The following is a 22,296-nucleotide window of genomic DNA, read 5'->3' as shown; positions in this document are numbered from 1 at the left end:
GTTAATATGTTAGATAATATTATGTTATTTTCCGGTAAACATCGTCGGGACATATACCGCCAAACGTCACACTTAGAACAGGGAGACACCATCACACAATGAACTGGAAACCTCGAAGACAAACATTCTATCAAGTAAAGTAAATAGATCCGTCGCAGTCATATCCAGATTATCGTGCTATTCGTCATGGCATCGGGGTATTATTCACGTATTACCATAAGGGGGTTTGGGATTGTACAAAATTCATATGTAGTTGTAGTGGTAGTTGTGAAGATGCGGCACCGCAAAAATTATACGTTTTGGACTTTATCTCTTTTCATACCATCAGGCAGACCCTCTTGGTAACTGTAATGCTACTGAGATTGTGGACAAATTGGAAATTTGGTTTACTATTAGACTGGAAGTACTAAACAATTACATGGGGTTTAGACTCGATTGTCGAGTAATTCGACAGTTGCTGTTTCTTATTTACTAAGAGTCGACCATTAAGTAAGAGGTTAGCAGATATTTGACGAAATGTATGCATCACTGATATGATTTCACCGTCATCGTTAGCCCGATCGATGCAGAACAGTGGGACGTTTAACACCATTTCATTCATTTTTATTTCATATAATATTCAACTGGGATGGTAGCTAGACGACTGATTAGGGAGGGAGAGGGAGAAACGGGGTAAAAGGTCCGATCTATGCAGAACAGTGGGACATCATCTCATTCATTTCTATTTCATATGATATTTAACTGAGATGGTAGCGATTAGGGAGGGAGAGAGGAAGATATAGGGTAAAACGTCCACTCGACACAAACAATGTCACTTGGGGACTAACATATGGTTCAATTTTTTATTTGAATAATTTGCTTGCACAAAGGGGTCTTTAGCAGTGGGAAGAAACCGGAAGACCCGGAGAAAACTCACGAAGTTGACAGGCGACCCCACCCCTTGTTACGTAGAACCTGGGAATCGAAACCACTCAATGACAGATCTCATAATTCAACGCCCACGCGTCAACCATTCGACATAGGTCATAGTCATGTTCTATTTTCACAAAGAAGTAAAAACGTATGATGATAATTTTTATTTATTTCAACATAACCACTTTCCAGTACCACGGCTTATACCATGGTGTCATCACCATCATGTACATCTAACCAAAATATATCATTGTCTGTATTTCCACTTTTTTCTACTTTAGCTGTCTCCCCCTTTTTCTCACCCTTCACATCTGAAAATACATTAACAGTATATAATGATAACAAATAACTTTACATACCGATATTAGCTCAATCTAAACACAGTTTTATTAGATATACGTTCCGTGTGGCTTTAATAATGGTAATAAACGTCTACAAAGATTGATCTTTGCATGTTTGTATTTATAATTCCGACCTTTACTTTACTTTAAGTATACTGCAAAAGCACAGTTTTCCGTAACTTCACATCTATCCGATCAGGAAATTGCTTTCATCGGAGTACTATGAAATGGCTAGTATGACTGATTTCGGTTTAATTGAAAACAAAAAGCCAAGCTAAATCATATTTTAAAATTAAATAAGTAGACACGTTTTTAGACGAAGCATTGTCGACAACGCAAATATATGGACATTTTATCAGGGGTTATTTCAGACCTCAGTAATTGCTGCCCTATTACATGGGCCAGGGTACCAAAATATAGGGGGGTCGGGGGTGTTTAGAGCGCCTCTAGCATTTCAAATTCCAACATAAAACCCTTTAAAATACATGATAATGAAAAAGACAAAAGCCTGATTATTCACAATTTTCGTATCATGAGCAATTCATATCTTAAAAAATTATTTTTAATTTGACATTCAATACTCCAATCTTCATCAAGAAAATAGAATAAGCTTTTTGAACGAGACAGTGGATTTAGAGATACGATTCTTGCAAGAGCTCATATTCAGGAGCAAGTGTTGACGAGACACTATAATGAGACTATAATCGACCGAAATAATTGATGCGCTGATCAGAGAGCAATTACATATCTATCATTTAAAAATGAATAGACTAGTAAAAAGGTTGAAAACGTTCATCATTAGGGCATGGGTTTATATATATACCCAATAAAAGGGCAAGGTACCATTTGTATACCCTGGTACCCGGGTTCCGGCGCCCCTGCCTATTACATATTTGAAAGTTATTTAACTGAACCCTTTATAAGTTTGGTTGGACAATATATGTTTATGTTTTCTCAAGTGGACTTTCGTACAACGGTTATTGGTGTCTCGTTTATAATATATGTTTATAGTACAGCCCTAAGTGACCCAATATCCCAAACTGAAAAACAAAGCTAATACAATTCCGTAAATATTAAACAGTAGTCATATTTAAAAAACAAACATGTTGCTCTAAACATTACAGTCAGTATTAGATATAATCAAGGTGGTCAACAAGCTATTGTGGCTTAAAGGTATATCGAAGAAAAGGTATAAAGGTATAAAACAGTAATATGAAATCTACCAATTCCAGCTTAAGTTATGGCCAGCTACACTTCCCGTTACTTTCTATTGATTTCATGACGTAATAACCCCAGTTAACTAGAGAAGAATAACCCTTCTATCCATGAACCTCAAGATGAAGATGCATCTTATCTGGGTTTCTTGATTTAATCCAAGCTTTAACATTCAGCAATTCGGCTGTTGTTTGTTTGTTAAATTCATACAAGAGCGCCACCGAGCAGCACACCGTTGATGAAGTGCAGTTACATTAAACCCGATCATACTTGATCATTACTTGATCTTGTCATAGAATACGAAACTAAGGACACAAAGTAGACTGGATAAATATCATGACCTTAGTCGTGTTTGATTGATATGTACGCCAAATCTGGATTATATTATTTACAGAGAGTCATAGTTACTCGGTGAGTATAGCGCAATCTCACTGAAAAAGACTGTCTCCTGTTCGACCCCGTGGTTGGCAGAGAAAGATATTTGGGATTCTCCAGCCTGGTTTCCCATGGTGGTGGCGGAAAAAAAACGTCCGGATAGGACAAAAAACGAGGTCATGTGTATACCGTTGGTTGGAAATCGAATTAGAGAAGGCCGTAGCAAAATATACATCATAGCACAATGATTGATATATGGCCGCCTTGGTCAGCGCAGTTGGTGCTGAAAAGTAAGATATTAAACCTCATTTCATTCGGGAATCTGCGAGCCGTTTCATTTTTCATCTTAGAGTTTAATGCCACTTAAGAAATTTCATGTCAAATTATACCCTTAAAATTCGCAATATATAATATCGATTCAGGATTCAGAAAATGGATCGGATTCACATCAAACAATCACATCACTCAGGCGATACGTTTCAAGTCAGTAGCTTGAAGCGTATATATGGTATTAGTGTCAGTGGCCTGTGGCACGAAGTAACAGTATATTGTCGCATACATAATATATTATGTCAACGCTTGGGCGATATAATATATTATGTCAACGCTTGGAACTAGGATGGAGGTGACTAGGCATGAACTTGCAACGATAGATTTAATTGGCGCTTTGATAACCAATGAATGCTTTGGAGACATATTTTGGCGGTATTTTCCATCATGGAATCGGTAAGTTTCGATTGTTTTTTTCTTTTCTGTTTTTTCTCTCTTTTCTGTGTCCTAACCCTAACCCTAACCCTAATCCGAAAGAAAAGTGCCCTTTTTTGAAATTCTGACATCACAGGTGCCCTTTTTCTGATAAGGATGCCCTCTTTTATTTACAGGGACACTTTCTATTGTTAAGGGGGTGGACCGGTCCCCATGGTCCAACCCCTGGATCCGCTCTGATGACGCGTACATTCCACTGAGTCTACAGGTCTAATATGCTAACACGCTTGGAGCGTCAACACAATATATTATGTCGCTCAAGCGTTGACATAATATATTATGTATGCGACAATATACTGTTACTTCGTGCCACAAGCCACTGACACTAATACCATATATACGCTTCAAGCTACTGACTTGAAACGTGCAGGGTGCATCACTAGACTATTTTGCCTGTAATACGAACCTAATGGTAATCAAAAATCAATATATCAAGACAAAGCCAGTTTTCTTCATCATTAATTTATATACAACACGATACCACTACAAAATTAGATTTTTACAATTTTCTTTTGCGCAGTCTCAAAACTAGGTTGCACACAGAAGAATGTATCAGTCAAGGCATTCGGCCTTCTTACTCCGGTTTCCGAATCCTCGGTCAAATTTGATGTCAGACAGGCGACACTACCCTTTATAATCTACCTAAAGCATCCTCTCAAGGTGTCCGTCCAGATATAAATTTTGTAATATAAAATTATTCTCCATTGAAAAGTTATATTCAGGTAGCTGTCCGCCAAGTAAACAAATCTGTCAAGTTTCTTGTCCAGAGAGTTTGTCTATGGGTTTCTGTTGTTTTGTGCGGTATAACTACAAACACTTACTATAAGACTATAGGCAACAGCGTTTAATTCTGTTATTGTCCTTGACCACGATTGACGATGTTCTGAAAGTAGGGCCACAAGAAATTCTATAACCTAATTTGTCTAATCCAGCAGGGGACGGGGCCTAAATTTAGTTTTCTTATATAGTCTCTTTCAAAATTGATCGGCAAAATAATAAGTGTAAACTGTCACTATTCATCTATAATTACATACAATAGGGTCAGTGAAGTCCGACACTTCACACTCAAGACGGAGCTTCGATCAGAATATGGATCAAAGACCTACAAACTCCATGGTTCGATGTCCATGTTGGGGGCATTGGTACCAGATGTTCATAAAAGTGTTAGCACACACTACCCTGTGTGCGATACCTGATATTTCTCGCTCTTTTACTAACACATCTACACAAACACCGCAATACTTGCGAAGTTCGAAAAAATTCAAATAAGATTTGGCAGATGTGGTAGTCGAGCGGCGAGGGTAACGGTTTCCAGGTCAGAATTCCATGGAACGAGAAGAACAGCACGGGATGGCTTACAAAGAAAGTGTATTTAGTCGTTCGGATGGTATCATTAGTTGTACGCGTAAAGGAAGCATTGACAAAGAAAGTGTATTGAATCGTTCGGATGGTATTATAAGTTGTCGTACCCTTGACAGTTAAAAAACGTTGTGCCAAGATTACACACATTATAATCAAAGAATACAAAAGTCAAAATGTGGATCAAAATGACCGAAGTAAGTGTCGACTACTTTCCAGTTCATGCATTATACATTTCCCTTGACATACAACGGTGTTTTTTTTAAATCAATATTTTAAGAGGTGGTTAAATGCATATCATGATATATAATTATGCACAGTCGTTTTAATCAATAAATATCTTCAATAATGGTATTCTAATCAATAGAATAACGGATATCGTAGATCTAGGTCTGTATGTAGATATTTGGGTACACTGAAGTAAGGATACCGTAATAATCGATTGGTACCATTGTTATTATAATAACGGTATATGTATTGTCTTGTACATTCTAGTCTATTTTTACATATTGTACGGCGATCATTGAATACATTACTATTATATACACAAGGGTTCATTTTCTTTATATTTTCACACTGTAAGTAAAGAAACAGTTTCTAATTCTAACTCAGCAAACAAAATGAATTAAACACGTTAGAACACATAATAAACAAAGATGTATTCGTTAAATAAAATTTCAATTTCTGCATTCCATTGATGAAATCCCAGATTATTATCTAAATTGTACATATGTTAATTATGTTGCAAGTTGCAAATCTCATAATGACTCATCCTGAGCAAATCTCTTAATTACTCATTCTTTACAGGCGCTTTTATATAAGCTGATATTAAATCAATTCTCAACATTAGGTCATATCCGTTAGATATTATGGAAGGGTATCGCTGCCAATATTAAATGCTCTGCTAAAATGATGTTTCCGTCGAATATATGTAAAAAGTAAAATGTACAAAGTCCTAATACCGGTAATGATAAAGTCAAAATTCCTTTAAGGCAAGAGTTAAATATAAAAAGTCAAATGTTAAGTGTCAAATGACAAATGTTTTGTGGGAAAATCCTTAACATCCCCAATCCAACCTAGCATTTGGCTTAGAAAAGTGGACGATGTGTTGGCTGTAATGAAGGAAGAGGAAAACACCAACTACTAATCCACCACCTCAACTCCATACATCCAAGAATACAATTTACAGTTGAAGAAGAAAATAATAAACAGCTACCCTTTTTAGATATCCTAATTGACAGAAATGATGATAAAGTAACGACAAGAGTGTATAGAAAACCGACGCATACAGATCAATATATTAACTTCGCATCTGCCCACCCAACAACAACCAAGGCGGGAATAGTGTCAATATTAACCAGAAGGGCTCAATATTTGCACCGATGATAAAATTGAAGAAGAAATTAAACACATCACTGAAACCCTAACCCAATACAACAACTACCAATTAGAATTTGTGAAAAAAGTTATTAGCAGTACAACGGAAAAACTGAATAAAGTCCCCGACGTGACTGGTAAAGAAAAAGCCCCTATCCATATCAACATTCCATTTATAGGCCCAACAAGTCATAAGATTAAAAGATTACTGACCAGATTGCAAATAGATGTAACATTTAGTGGAGGAGTACCGTTAAAATCACTGATCAACGCCAATGGGAGAACAAAAATACCAAATGTGGACCCAAAAGGCATAGTATACCAGATCCTATGCAGTTGCAAATCCATGTACATAGGGGAAACGTGCCGCCCGTTATCAGTGAGACTTAAAGAACATAAAGCAGCAACTAGACGTCTGGAACCCAATAAATCTGCAGTCGTCGAACACATCATAGAAAATCCTACCCATAACATAGAATGGGATAAAACTAATGTGCTGACAAAGAACATTAAAGTATGGAAAAAAAGAGAGTCTTGTGGGAAGCCTTAGAAATACGAAGACATAAAACTAAAATGAATAAAGATAATGGTCGAGCAATATCGAATGTATGGAATGACTTATTAATATAATGCAGGAAGATTGGGATCCACCATCACAAATAGTCAATAGTTAACAATATATTTCATTATTAATAGTTACATAGTTAAAAAATGCTAAATGATTAAATAAAGGTTGTTATTGTAGTTTAAACATAGGGAAATGGTTTGAGTATTAAGTTATAAAATTATGATCATAAGGGAGGAGGAGAGAGTAATCACCCTTATTGATTATGCTTATACACATTAGTTAAATTACCATATCATTAAAAGACATAATCAAAGACACTAATAATTTATTGATGTTTTGATAGTAAGGGGTATTGACAGTATGATTATTAAGCCTTGGTGGGGGCTTCAGTCCCCGTTGTATCTGGTAATAAGAGAGCTCGCGAAGTCAGTTTCAAAAGGAACTGGTGTTGTTATAACCATTAATTAATGTTATGTTTTTATTGTCTTACTCAAAGACACTAATAATTTATTGATGTTTTGATAGTATGATTATTAAGCCTTGGTGGTGGCTTCAGTCCCCGTTTTACCTGTTAATATAGAGATCGTGAAGTCAGTTTCAAAGGGAAATGTTGTTGTTATAACCATTAATTAATGTTATGTTTTTATTGTCTTACTCATGAATGTACTATAAATGTAGGTTGTTATTCATTATTGATCATTGCTTGATAAAGATACCTGTAAGAGTATTGAAACGTTGCATGTAATAAACCAAGAAGTAGTAAATCCATAAAGTTGTGTTATTATGAATATTATACCTCTACTTCTAAATGTCATTTAAGGATATGTGTATAGTTACAATTATCTATTAAACGTCTTAAATGATTAATATTACGACCCTCCTTCGCGGTCCGGTCAAAGGAGATTTCCCTTTGCGTTTCAAGCTCGGGTTTCTATTTACCATTATTTAGCTTACAAGGGGTTGTTTCGGTTATGAAATGATATGACATGGTGGAAGTTATATTTTAATAAAAATGACACCAACTCCTATCTAAATACATGTCGAAACGTACATTGCCAACGACAATATACTTTAACGGAACAGACGGCTACATAAGCCATTTGACACAGTCGATTTTCCTCGATAAATGTCGGCAATTTATACTTCGATATCGTACAAGGCAAAGCTGAAATAATAGAGAGGTGATTTCGCATTAAGACTAAGGATTTGTTAATCGTCGACTGATTGATTTCGCAAAAAGATTGAGGATTGGTTAATCGTCGACTGATCGTTTTACTGCTCTTATGTTTTTTTGGGGGAATTAGCCCAATATCTATTTTCTATTGAGGAAAGAGAAGTCGATAAATTATGCGCTTTATGGTAATAACAGCTTTATCTCTCGAATCTTTACACTGTCCTGTATACATGTCAAATACGTCGGCGTGTAGCATCAGACTAGTTGTTAGTTAGTTGTATTTTACGTCCGTTTCCACCGAGGTGATATCGCAGACAACCCAGACTAGTATGCCTGTCTGAATGTTGTATAATTTCATTAACCACGAGCCTTTTGCCGTAAGAAAAGATGTAGTTATGTGGAAAATCATAAGCGGATACTTGTCAGTTCATGTACTTAAAAATCTATATATATTTAAATCTATTTATGACTAGAAAATACATGCAGTATATTACAATACGAATTTATCCGGACCTTCACTGACGTTTTTTTAGTATCTGTATGAATATTACCAACATATCTACAGAGGCGGATATACATTGCCTTATTATCGATGTAGACGTATTTAAAGACAAACCTCCTATAATGATATTGATCGAAGATAAACAAAAAGTATCGTACGAAACTAACGTTCGAAAACTAAATGGTGGCTGCCCTTTGTTCTTCACCGCAGGTAAAGTGTCTCTGATGTTGAAAATGAAGTAGTATGGATTCAATAACTAAAGCATCGATTGCTCAAGACTGAAAGCCATTTAAAAATTTATAAACAGATGTGTCCTTCTGTGATTGATTAGTTCGATATTAGTTATCACTTTGTTAAAGGCAATTTTAAAAATATATTTGTGCCACTTACAGCTAAACCATTCAACTGATTTTTAAAGTCAAAGTGATTTGCAGGGCATGACCAAATTAATATTATACGCAAATCTTTAACCCTAACTCAATCGAATTTTATATTCTAACTTTCATGTGTTCTTCTTCTGGTTTTAATTTGCGCTGACCTACATTAAACGAAGATTCCCATTGTCAGTGATGCAGGATAGAGGGCCTGACAAGGACAGCTGTCTAGTCGTTCGGATGGGACGAAAAACCGAGGTCCCGTGTACAAATTGGTGTGCACGTAAAAGATCCATTGGCAGTTGGAATTCGATATAAGAGTATGTCGTAGCGCCGCTGCCCGGGCAAAATTTCTCTCATAGCACACTGTATGGCGTATGCCCGTCTTCATTAGCCCAGTTTAGGAGCAGAACAGTAGGACGTTAAACCCCATTTCGTTTCATTTCATTTCATTTACATTAAACGAATAACTAACTACTTCCGTTTTAATTAGACTTCTCAACTATATATATACAATTTATGATAGCTTTGTCTATAATTAAATATAAGACTTTCACCAATAAATGAGAAGGGGTATGGGGTAATTAGCAACACGTATTATAGGAGTTTAAAGCGAACTGTAGCAATGGGTGCATACGGAGATCATTTCAAAGCATGTTTTAAATCAAATGATGAGTAAAAACGAAGAAGCTCTGCAATTCAATGGTTCGACCTCGGGTATGTAGGTGGTGAGTAATATGCTCGAGTGTCTAATCCCCTGGGCTTTCACCTTTTGTGAAGTATAGTCAAAATAAATTTACTAGTACTGGAAAATAAAAAAAATCATTCGATCAGATATTTTATCAAGAAGAGTTACCCCCCCCCCGCCCCTCTCACCCCAAAAAGGTCCACAGAAAACCCACCAGACAACTACACCAAATTATAATGCCCCAAGAATAAAAGGAATAACATACCAATTGGTTTAAATTTAAGTAGCGTCGACGTTACAAAATCACTGTGTGGATGTTCCTCACTTAAGTGGTTTCGAATTGTATTTTTGATTCTTCGAATGTTGTATATTGAAGCAGGAACCTTATCATCTAGATCATGCTTTGGATCGCGTTTAGGGTAGATTGCTTGAGTTCCATTAAATGATGCGATACCACTGTCAATGGAATGTGTACAAGCACCAGCTGGTATTAATTGGCCTATTTGATGTCTATCGAACCTGTAATCTGGATTAATAATCAGTTCTTTGTATCGATTGCGTTCTTGGTTGTATCTAGAGTACATTTCCCGGTTCACATAACTTGAAAATGCAGTTTTATAAAACGAAGTCGTTTGTTCTGTGGAGGGATTTCTTGTATTCATTAATTCACACGACTGGGTTGGAAGGATTTTATCAGGGTTTATCATATGGTTGTAATACTTATTTGTGGGTAAATGCTCTACTGGGCGACTAATGTCGTCAATATTCAACCCTGATTCATCTTCATTAAATATAAATCGCTTACAAGATTCACATAAGGTTTGGATGTCTACAACTACGTCACCTGTGGCCATATCAATTTCAGCTGAAAGGCGGGACATTCTATCCGTGTTATCGTTACGAATCCCTGCTTTAATCTTGTGGGTGTAATTTGGAACCCGTACACTCGTTGGTTCTGAAGCTTTAGTATATGGATGATCATTAATTAGAATCGTATGTCCATCGATTTTATAATCATGGTATTGTTTTCTGTATCCCAATTGGGTTTCATATTCATTAAGATATCCATGTTTGATAGATTCATCTGTTGTCACAGAATAACCGGTAGGACAAATCTGACTGCTTGAATCAGTATTACGTAAATCATTATAACTGGGTGTTGTAACCCTGGAATACAAATTCGACCCATGGTCCGTTGTAACAGAACCATTTGAAAATGCTTCATTGTTGAGTTGCCCAAGCCAGTTCGGATTAGCCATGGAAGCTCCTAAGTCTGTTAATGTCATATCGTATGAATTGCACAACGTCTTGTGTATTTTGGGCCTTTTCGCCTGAAGATTGCTTTCTGCGTACTCACGAACCCATTTTCTTTTCTTCCTGACTCTTCGGTGATACATCAAAAATGATAAACTAAGAGATCCGATAATCATTAAGGCCAGTAAAACATAAGGTATCCAAATAATTTCAGGTTTTGCTATCATATCCACAGTCGATGTCAAATTCATCCTTCTGAATAATAATCCATTCCTTGCAACAGCTCCCCAAGGCAAGACACTTTCATTGTTATAAATAATGGATTAACCGATTCTTGTTGCTCATATTAAATCTATAAATTACGTTTTACGAAAATCAACACGAATTTATTATGGGTTAGTCTTTTTGAACGATTTCAACACCAAGCATGTGTCATTTGGTATTGTTTAAAGCTCCGATTAAGTTACGTGTTGTAGAGGTGATTGGTTATTATAGTAAATTGCCTAATTCACTATGCACGTTGCAATTCAATAAACAGCGCTTTACTCATCTCACATATTTCATTCCGTCCTCATCAACCGTGTCTATGAATTTAAAAGATAAACATATAAATAAATCATCACTCTCATGACGTCTAAACACGACATAGATTCGCATCTGCTTCTCCAAGAAAGAAAAATGGATTCACGACCGATTCCTGCATGTCATGTAAACAGTACACAAATTACCAATGGTCTACAATTCAAAACAGGATGTAGACATAATTACAATTCACCCTACTTTTCATACCTAGCTGTCAAGTCGTCCATACATTAGTCATATACTACTTGATTAGATCGATTCCTGATCCGTGATGATAAAGATTGTAACACACGTTCATAGATGAAACTAGCTACCTACCAATAACAAAGCTATTGTTATTCTGTCAGCCTTACCGTCCTTAGCAACCATCTTAACGTATCGGGATGACAATGGACTGCAGAGCGCCCAACCAAGCAAGGTGGAAAATGGATAATAAATGACATATACATGTAAGTTTGGGTTATCCATGATTGATATGATTCTATGGCATACATTTGACAGCATGTTTCATAGACTGCTGCTTGAGTCTGAGTTCTTTATTGTGCCGAACCACGGTACAATGGTAAAAAAAATCCTATTATGGGGGTACAACATGACAATATCAGTTCAGTAACAAGGAATTTATATTGCGTGATTTATCACTGAAAGTTTATTAGCTATTTACCACCGATCACAACTTTAGGCAGGTAAATACACACACGAATTTTCTGTTCTAGTGGCTTAGGATTGATTAACCAGTAGCTAATTACAAACCTGTTTGATTGCCTTGAAAATCTATTTCAGTATGGGCAACACAAAGCGATTACCACATTGTGTTCATGGAGTGACGAACCACATCGACATTCTGCGTTCTACGAGTTTCTGTACCAATAATTCGCATTGCTGAAAACCTTGTGAACGCGATAGAAGCAATAATGTTTGAAGGATTTTTTTTTCAAATTTCCGGTGAAGCTTTGTGACGACAAACCCTATTGATATGCAGTGTACCGTGACTTTCCGTTTCGATGTTGTCCCCCCCCCCTGTAGTTTTCATCGGGTGTGGGTGGGAAACTTTGGGGTCATGAGTGGATGAACCGTATCGATTTTCAGCATTCCACGACCATTCATTAGGAGTTATGCCCCCTTTTCCAAAACCATTCTTTCAAATTTGGTGTGCCGCATTGGGGTCATGAGAGGATGAACCATAAGGACATAAAGCGTTCTGCAACTTTTCTTTGTGGAGACACCCCTTTGTTAATCTGGATAGAGGCTACAGTTTTTAACATATTTTTGTAAAATTTGGTGTGAAGCATTGGGTTCACGAGAAGAACCTTATCGATTATCAGTGTTCTGCGACACTTCGTTCCGGACTTATGGATCTTTTTCATATTTGGCTTGATTTCTATTGATATTCATAATCCACAGCCTTCCGTTCCTGGGTTATCCCTCCTTTGCCAGGACTCTATAAGTTTTAACATCTTACTTTTCAAAGTTGGTTGGAAACAATATTGCGAGGTTAGATTTCTTTAAGGTACATACATCCTTATCAAATTTGCTCCACATACATGTTTTCCTTTCGGATAAACTTCAGTGGCTATCATTTTTGTATTAAGAACACAGTGGGATTGCAATTTGCGGCAACAGGAAGAATCCTACCTCTGTAATTTTGCTGTTGGTGGGCGTGTGTGTTTTTGGTAAAGTGGCTGAAGAAGTATTGAATAAGCTAAACAATTTGACATATCTAAAAGGTTAAAATAAAATATTCATATTTTAGTTTGTACTTCTTTGAGTCGATATAATCAAGTAGGGTTATGTAACAACTCCAATTATTGACCTGCCATTGAGTTTTGACACAATATGTCCACATGGGACGATACAATTATCAACTTTCAATCAAATATGACATTTGACAACACACGCGTATCTAAGTAAACATTTCTGACGCGATACCCAAACAAGAAGCAGTGTTTGTCAATAAATACCTAATCATCCGGGGTCAAAACTATGTAAATTTACATTTACTTTGTCATCACATTGTTCAAGTTTACTGGCAAGGAAATTAAAGGAGCCATTCTAGAATAAATTCAGTATAGTAATTCTTTGACGACTAGAAGAAATCTTATTTTAGTCCTCCGATTTTCTTTAACAAACCCGAAAATGATCAATTTTTGTGAGTGATTGCTGGCAATTTTATAAATGCTGCGCAATATTTGTGTCTGGATAAATATGTTAATATACCTGATCAAATAATGGAAGGTGGGTGATAGTCCCGTTCAACAAGTCAGTCATACAATAGGTGAGTGGCGGAGGATTGATTACCTGATACCCCCGTCGGACTGGGGTGGCGTCCTGACTCAGCTGCAGCGATTGTACTACGACCAGAAAATGCACACGGTCGCCGGCAAACGTGAACGCAACGTACGAAAATGTCCCAAAATATTACAAACTTGAGAAAAAAAATACCCAGAAAATACCCAGAAAACGTGTTTTCATAGTTGTGGAACTTAATTTGCATCTGGCCAGACTCCCCCCCCCCCCCGCGGTCCGCCACAACCCACAAAAAACCCTTAAACAAGAGTCATGTGACGCTCCATGATGCAATAATGTCTATTTCGAGGATACGTGTTATCATAGTCGTGGGACTTAATTTATATCTGACCAGAACCAAATTGGTATGTGTGTGTGGGTGGGGGGCGTGTGGTGGGGGGAAACACCCAGTAATCGCGTTTACGTAGTTGTGAAACTTATTTTATATCTGGTCAGCCCCCACCCCCATCCTTTTTCACACTCACAAAAAAACTCTTAAATACGAGTAATGTGACGCTCAATGGTGCAATAATATCTATTTCGAGGATACGCGTTCTCATAGTCGTAGAACTTACTTTATATCTGGCCAGTCCCCCCCCCCCTTTTCACGCTCACAAAACCCCTTAAACACGAGTCATGAAACGCTCGTGACCTCATCTGTTAAGTTAGGCAGTGGAACCACACTAGGGGTGATTGTGTCACATATTACAGCTACTTAGGTCTCTTGTTTTCTTCTAGGTTCCACTGGGGTAAATATTCACTGAACTTGTCACTTAAAAGTCAAAAAAGCTCTCATTCCTATTAAGGCTTTCATTTCAAAAACAGGTCAAATTCATCCGCAGAGACCTTATATAGAACGTCTTTATACACACTTTTGTAAGTTTGTGTTAGGTATACATACATGTAAATCTTCCACCAGTGCTGGAGCTGTAAGAGAATGTGGGCAACATAGTCTCGGTGTATATTACATTTTTGTCTTGTATAAAATATTTGTGTAATTTAAACGATATGAGTATAGACCGTTATCCAAAATAGGTGTATCTAATGTTAAAAAATCTAGATTTTAATTTGAGCGGGAAACAGGGTTTACTCATTTGAAAATGGTGTTATTCTCACTTGGGTTTAGGTTGATATTCTACTCCGAAAGCATTGGTAATGAAAGCAAATTTGTACAATCAGTGAAATTAAGACCTAAGGATATTGATAACCCATGATAGTCTTATTGAATACATTAATTTTAAACCTGAGCTTAAACAAGAGAGCTATCTATCTTGTAATATAGCAATAAAGTTGAGGCGTAATATTACACGATTACATTTAAACCGGTTACCACTCTCAGCAAATTTATTTAAAAGGTCTTTATGTAATGAAGGAAATGAAAAATTATACTATTTTATGTTTAAGAGTTAAATATCTTCCACCAGACTGCATTAGCGATTATTATGATGCACATCTTCTATATAAGTTATGCACTGTTAGAGATAGATCATTATTGATATCTATGGCACTGTATGTAGAGGAAAAGTTGAGTTCCAGAAAGTTATATATTTGTTATTCGTTGTTATTGTTTATTAATATACACATGTATATATATACTCAATAACCGAATAATATTATAGATCTGGAATATATATGTATGTTATATTCTATGTACTATATGACCTTGTATCACTGAATAAAGTATTATTATTATTATTAATATCTATATGTACTTCGAGGATACAAAAGTCATGACAATCTGAAGTGTCCAATAAAGAGGTAACCTGCTTCTGTTGTCTAATTATACAGTGCCAATCTTATTAAGTTAAGCTATCTATTTTAGCAACCCAAGTAACATGACGATGACCAGCATAGGGTGTTATACAGTGAATGGGTTACATAGAACTACAAATTATTTTATATGTAAGGTCCAATAGGCGACTATGTTTAAATGGTACATCATGTTCCGACTAAGATTCAATCTCGAAGAAAAAAATAATTTAAAACTGCCTTATTTCATGATGAATTCTTTTTCATTCTTCATTACCAGTACAATCTGATAAAAAACACAGATGCTATTTCGTTTCGTTTTTCACAGTTCAAAATTCCGTTTTACTTGTCTTTCTACACTTGGATCTAGAAGAGTTGTTATCATTGACGTGTTCTGGATGATGCGAGGGATTAGCCAATGATTGGTTAATCAAGTGCCTGGCTGGTTCGAACTTCATGTAGTGTAGGCCATCGAAAGTATAAAAATCCCAAACGATATATAGATCTGTATATAAGTGACGAACGCCAAAGGAAAACACGTGTCATCTCTCTATATAACTGACTGATGTGACGAGTGATAACAGATACACGGCCGAATTTCTGCTCACTAATAATTCCTTCGAAGACCAAAAGTTGTTATATGGGACTGTAAGGGGATACCTGACAATTCAATAAAATAATCGAATGTCATTAGATAAGAGAACACGAGAAAAATAGAAATATCTGTACATTCCCTTGTTTATATTCATTCTATACCTTATAAAAACATGGTAATGCACGTACTTTTTCTGTTTTTCTTTCGTGTTCTCTTATCTAGTGGCAGTCAATTCTTTTTATGAATTGTCAGATATCCTCTCACAGTCTCACACAACAACTTTTGGTCTTGGAAGGAATTATTAGTGAGCAGAAATTCGGCCGTGTAGTGTATCTGTTATCACTCGTCACATCAGTCTGTTATATAGAGGTATGACTCGTGTTTTCCTTTGGCGTTCGTCACTTCCGATTCAGGAAACCCGTATTACTCAGCTATCGTTGCAATGACCTCTGTGTTAAAATTATATTTGGAACGCGTTTAATTAGTTCTCTCACATATGTGATAATGACTGACACCAATATTGTCCTTTAAATTGCATCCCGTCAACTACCATGTAATCCACCAGCCATACTTATGAGTATGCTCTCATATACGGTGATGTATTTGGGGTTCTTGACAAGTATATGTATGAACCTGTGGTAACTAAGATAATCCCATAAAGACCAGATTCACAATGGATTTACTCAGATGATATCCGCGAAGCTAAAACTGATCGAAGAAACACTAAGGGACGTTGGAGGAAATATGAATTAGAGCTCAATAACAATGCCAGGTACTCAGGCTGGAAAATCCAGAATAATTTTCTCGACCAAAACCGGGATCGATCCTGGGACTTAGTGGTTCGTGAACCAGTGAATCACCCACTGAGCCACCGTGGGCTAGCCTAATAGAAAAATCAAGAACCGAAAGAAAAATATTTGAAGAGGAAGTTGTAATACATCGAAAGTTTTGCATCAGGGCATTTTATAAGATCCCATTTTCTTTCATAGATTGTATTGCGCACATAAAGCACAGTACCCAAATCCATTGTCCTGGGCTGTGTGGTGTAATGCGCTACTGAATATCATTGGGGCTTAATGCGCCTTGATGTATAAGCTGTCCCTCCACAAGTACATCATTGCTAGTCCTCCTTGTCTTCTTGGTACCGCTGCATTGCGCATGCCCCTACAAGAATACCCCCCACCCACCCTTACACAAATAAAGGGGCGGGCGGTGGTGGTGGTGGTGGCTGATTTATTTAGCTGTGAGAATGGTGTACTGTTCAGTTTTTCGCATACCTACAAACGGTTGTTGACAGCTAGATTCAGGCTAATTAGGTGTCTCGAAATTAACTAGTTCAGTGACAATGAAAGTTGGTTTCGACATTCATCCGCCTGGCGCGAGCGGATTGAGACAATAGAAAACATCGTTTGGCGCTTGTAGAAATACACCAGGCAATATCCTAAAGACCATAATTTCGCTGCACATGGGAATATATAGGTTTCGGGCTTAAAGGCTGTTATTAGACGCTCCTAGACGTTCGTAGGAAGACATCATTTCAAGTTCCTACACAATGACCATATAGCGTTCTAGGATCGTCGAAATGAAAGTACAGATTAGAACTTTTAATGAATTTTGAAAATGACACATCATGAACGAGGCGTCAACTCCATTCATATTCTGTGATTTAGAAACATCATTAGATTACATATCTATTATTGAATTTATATTTCATAATATACTAAGCAGCAAAAGAAACGCCAGGTTGGTATGTTACTCTGAATAGACGCATCTACAGGCTTCAGCAACGCTTTCGGGCCACCAACACCACGGATGATCGCCCCGAACTGGTAGACCAAGGGTTACCACAAGGCGACAAGACCGCTATATTGTGCGACAACACGTGCAGAATCCCTTCACACAGGCATCTGAGACAGCACGTCAGACAATGGGAACACGCGGAAGACCCATCAGTACCGATACAGTGCGCCGACGTTTCACCAGAGAGAACATCCTTTGCCGTAGACCTTACCGTGGACGATCCTCACCCCTCGCCATCGACACAGGCAATGGAGAACTGGCGACAGAGGCAATGGAGAACTGTTCTGTTCACAGATGAAAGTCGGTATTGCGTATCAACTGCAGATGGCAGGACCAGAAAATGGCGTCGACGTGGCCAGCGTTATTCTGACCAATGTGTCATGGAGTGAGCCTCATGGGGAGGTCCAAGCATAATGGTTTGGGGTGGAATCGGCTTTGGTCCTATGGTGTTCCAAAATCTTGGGCCAGGGACAGGAGGCGGCATCACAGCAGTGCCCTACATCGATCGAAACAATGTTTTCCAGAATTACAACGCCCGTGCCCACACCGCCACAGTTTCTCGGGATTTTCTACAGCAGAATGGTGTCAACGTTATGCACTGGCCAGTCCTTAGTCCAGACTTAAACCCGATTGAACATCTTTGGGATGGAATTTAGAGGAGACCTAATAACGCCCAAACACAGCCGATGGATTGCGCCAGGCTTTTCTGAGAGTGTGGTTCCAGGTACCAATGACGTTCATCAATCGTCTGGTCCACTCGATGTACAGACGCTGCGCTGCTGTTATTGACACTCGCGGTGGACACACCAGATACTGATGTATAGACTGTGTACAGACTCTAAACCTTCTCGTAATGTCTTGGAATTGTGATGAATTAATCACTAATGTCAATGTGTCAACATACTGCTCACAAAAAATTGCTTTGATCCATATAGTAAGTCGTTTTCTAGAATGATTTGATTAATGTGCCTCTCTGATTTTGAAATCGTACTGACGTTTTTTTGCTGTTTAGTATATGAAACATAGAATAAGCAAGAACTTATCTCAGTTAGTTATACAAAATAATCTCACCTGGGTTTGTTCTTTCTGATGATCGTTTTTGTTCCTGTTTCTTCCTGTCGGCATACATCTTCCATGATTTTCGTGACCAAAGATATGCATCATTGATCAAACCGTTCGTGAAGTTTCTGTTGCTCGAAGAATTTTGTAAGTTATCTGAACATTCTGGCGTATTTTTAACTGCTGCAGAATCCATTAATATCTTGTCAGTATAACAGTCTTTTAATTCATTGTTATTTATCGTAATCGCACTGTTATCTCCTTGGGACATCGTCACAGAACTGGCACACTCCACACTTGAATTACACTGAAGTGATCTAGGACTCATTAATGCCCGTCGAGATGCATCCCTCAAATTTTGATGTAGCATGAATAATATAGGGCATTGATTAGAAATATCTAATGTTATCTTTTTATCACCGATTATTTCGTTGCTTAAACCATTTTGGTTAAAGATGGCCTTACTTGCTTTGCTGCCTTCCGCGTTTTCAAAATTCATATCATTAACCACGCGCAATTCTAAGCTGTTAAGATCGACATTCTTTTGGTGGGCAAAGATCTTTTTTCTTTTGCTTCTGGTGGAAATGGGTGTATTGCTAGCCGTGAGTTTGGAATTCTCCTCAAATGGCAAAAAATCCGAGGCAAGGCCGGTCTCATTTTTGTGTTGGTGACTGAAAAGTATTAAAGTATGAGAAACACTGGTGCTAGGCGCAGAATCGCTTCGTATATCACATATACGTTTTCGCACATTTGCACCTTTGTCAAATGTTCTCGTTTCAAAACTCACCGACTTTGATTTGTATGACACAGGATTTAATTTTTCCATTCTTCTCGCCAGTGTAGTTTCCATATTTAATTCGTTGTCTTCGTTGGCATCCTGTCTAATAGGCGCTGAACAGTTTTGACAAGCATTTCCACAATGCCTGATTTTTGTGAGACGTTTTCGTTTGTCGACAAGTTTTTGTTGTCGGTTTGGTCTACAGGGTTTCTGATATAGCCTTTGTGTTTTGATATTAATAAAACTGTCACGTTCACTCGTTTGATTATCGTTTAATAAAACACTGTCTTCGGGGATTTTTTTAGCGTTGGTCAAATACGTGTTTTCATGTTGTGAACCCGTTTCGTTAGAACACTGATACAAGTCATCACTAGTGTTCATTCCAGTATCAAATGAATCATCCATGAGATTCAGGGCATGGTATCGTTTTTTATTGCCTAGCCAATAGTCATCTAAGGAAAAGCTACGTCTCCATCGTTTTCGTTTTATCCTGTTCTTATCGTAGCTTTCGTCACTGTGAATACCCGAAAGATTAAATCGAGGAGGTCGGGGACTTTTCGACTGAGAGTAGTCCCACTCACTTCCACTGAATGATAGTGCACTGTCTAGAAATTTACTGCTTGTTGAATCATTTAATGTTGCACCAAAATATGGCGTAAATGGTTCATTGTCTTCTTTATTAACATAATCATTACTGTCCATGCTGGTCATGTTATAGTTAAATGAATCAACACTCTTTAGACATACAGACGCATTCGGTACTCTTATTCTCACAGACGATGCCAAGTCCTTAATGCTGATGGAATATGTATTACAAAGCGGTGCCAGTGTTCGACGTCGTAGCATTCGAGAATGAACAAGCATATAATCCAACGTGGCTTGCCTTTTCTTAGAAACCTTTCGATGATATTTAGCAAATGACAATCCCAAGAAAACCAGTAACGAAACTGCCACAAATACTGACGGTAACCAGGGAAATCTATTTCCCTCAAAATACGTATTTTTAATTCCACCATTGGTAGTGTTATTCCCGAAGTTAACGCTCATTTCGTCTATATCAGTATTATTATTCACTGACTTATCCAGCAGACCAGATATCTAACACATTCTTTGTTATTTTTCCTCACAAAGCATTGATATTGCCTTTAGTCATCCGTACACTATAGATACGACATAACACATTTTATTGTTCACAACACTTCACCATAACTAATTAAATCTACGTTCGGTTTGAATGACAGATATGTTTTGTACAAGATTAAAGACATAAAATCGTCTTAAAGCAACTGTTAAACCGAACAAATAACACACAGACATATTAAGTTACTTGCGTATGCTATCACATGTACATAACATTTTCAACAATAGAGACGCCTGTATCGAGTCTTGTTGTGTCTAACCAGAGCACATCTGGATTGTTTTGACTAAATATTAAACGGACATCATCATATTAAAGAAACGTAATCTCAAAATCAATATAACTGTGGAGTCTTGAACTTTTCTATCGTATAAAAGGATGCCCCATGCATCCAAGGGAGTAAACCGGAATTAAGCTACCTGACTTATAAATAATATGAAGAATAAAGTCACCGGATTGGATAAAATATAGACATATCAGGATATCTTTTAAAATCCTTTTAGAATTCATCTTGTTGAATACACTACTGTGGTCTTTGCAATACAAGAGACGCCCACTTGGATGATCAGCTGTCAGGCAAGAAAGAACAAAGAACGTTAATCACCATATGCCATAACATATTGATAATTCTAGAAACACCCAAATTATAATTTTGAAAATCAGAAACGTTGTCATTATTCATTAGAAACGTTATCATTATATAACAGACGTTGTAATTATATATTAGAAAAGTTGTTATTATGTATTGACATTAAAATCACTAATTAGGAATACGAAACTTTTACAAAACGTTTATTAAAGATTTAGATAAAAAGATATCCGTTCTTGCTATAAAAGTTAAGAAATAGAAAAATGAATGTATTAAATATTTCAGTCAAATTATTTTTAATTATTAACAAGGTAGTCTCGACTGACTGTCTAGTATCATTGTTACGAAAATAAACACAGTCTCGATCATCCAACTAAATAAAAATGAATATTGAAAATTTCAGTAAAATTAAATTCAGTCAAATTACTTTATTCTAAGCGAAGTTAGGAATATTTTAAGTTTTGACAAGATTTAATCTAACTAGTTTCGATTATCAGGTACCATAGCAACGACAGTGGAAACAAGATTCTCGATTATCCATTTTAACGTTAAGTTAAACCTAAAGAGTTGTCATGTAAAAAAAATGTCTAAATAATAATTTATATTTGAAGCAAAGGAAAAAAACTGCAGAAAGCAGATTTAACTCTTAAATAAATGAAAAGTTTAGTTTGAAATATATTTACCAAAGACGATAATGGATGGTTCTAAAAATGTTCATACATTTAGAATATTCTCCGCTGTGTTGAAAGTTTACTTGAAGCGAATGCCCTTGGAAGTAAATTATCAGAATATCAGCGGGTGGTGGATTGGACTTGT

General features: G+C 36.9%; 1 protein-coding gene across 2 annotated transcripts; it reads right to left on the bottom strand.

The window, feature by feature from the left end:
• Window positions 1-1,091: 1,091 nt before the first annotated feature.
• LOC126807787 (uncharacterized) lies at window positions 1,092-20,970 on the bottom strand. 2 transcript variants are annotated; one of them, XM_050532614.2, is made up of 2 exons: window positions 18,988-20,970; window positions 1,092-1,223 (listed from the first exon to the last, which is right to left on the bottom strand). In XM_050532614.2, the coding sequence occupies exons 1-2, from the start codon at window positions 20,798-20,800 to the stop codon at window positions 1,114-1,116; spliced, it is 1,923 nt and encodes a 640-aa protein (XP_050388571.1). In that variant the 5' UTR covers window positions 20,801-20,970; the 3' UTR covers window positions 1,092-1,113. The 2 variants fall into 2 exon arrangements, with proteins under 2 accessions (XP_050388571.1, XP_050388572.1); XM_050532615.1 differs by lacking the exon at window positions 18,988-20,970 and adding an exon at window positions 9,916-11,639 and having other exon boundaries at window positions 1,094-1,223.
• Window positions 20,971-22,296: the final 1,326 nt, after the last annotated feature.

Source organism: Patella vulgata, chromosome 9, assembly GCF_932274485.2.
Source record: "Patella vulgata chromosome 9, xgPatVulg1.2, whole genome shotgun sequence".
NCBI classification, from domain to species: Eukaryota; Metazoa; Mollusca; class Gastropoda; family Patellidae; genus Patella; species Patella vulgata.
The sequence above is the reverse complement of the archived record's forward strand: the minus strand, read 5'-3'. Positions and strand labels throughout refer to the sequence as shown.

What these genes read in the sequence shown, in the direction of transcription:
- LOC126807787 (XM_050532614.2), bottom strand. Translation starts at nt 20,800, where the DNA reads ATGAGCGTTAACTTCGGGAATAACACTACCAATGGTGGAATTAAAAAT. An exon ending in ATCAGAAAGAACAAACCCAG is followed by an intron (nt 1,224 to 18,987) that starts GTGAGATTATTT and finishes ATGTATTTTCAG; the next exon opens with ATGTGAAGGGTGAGAAAAAG.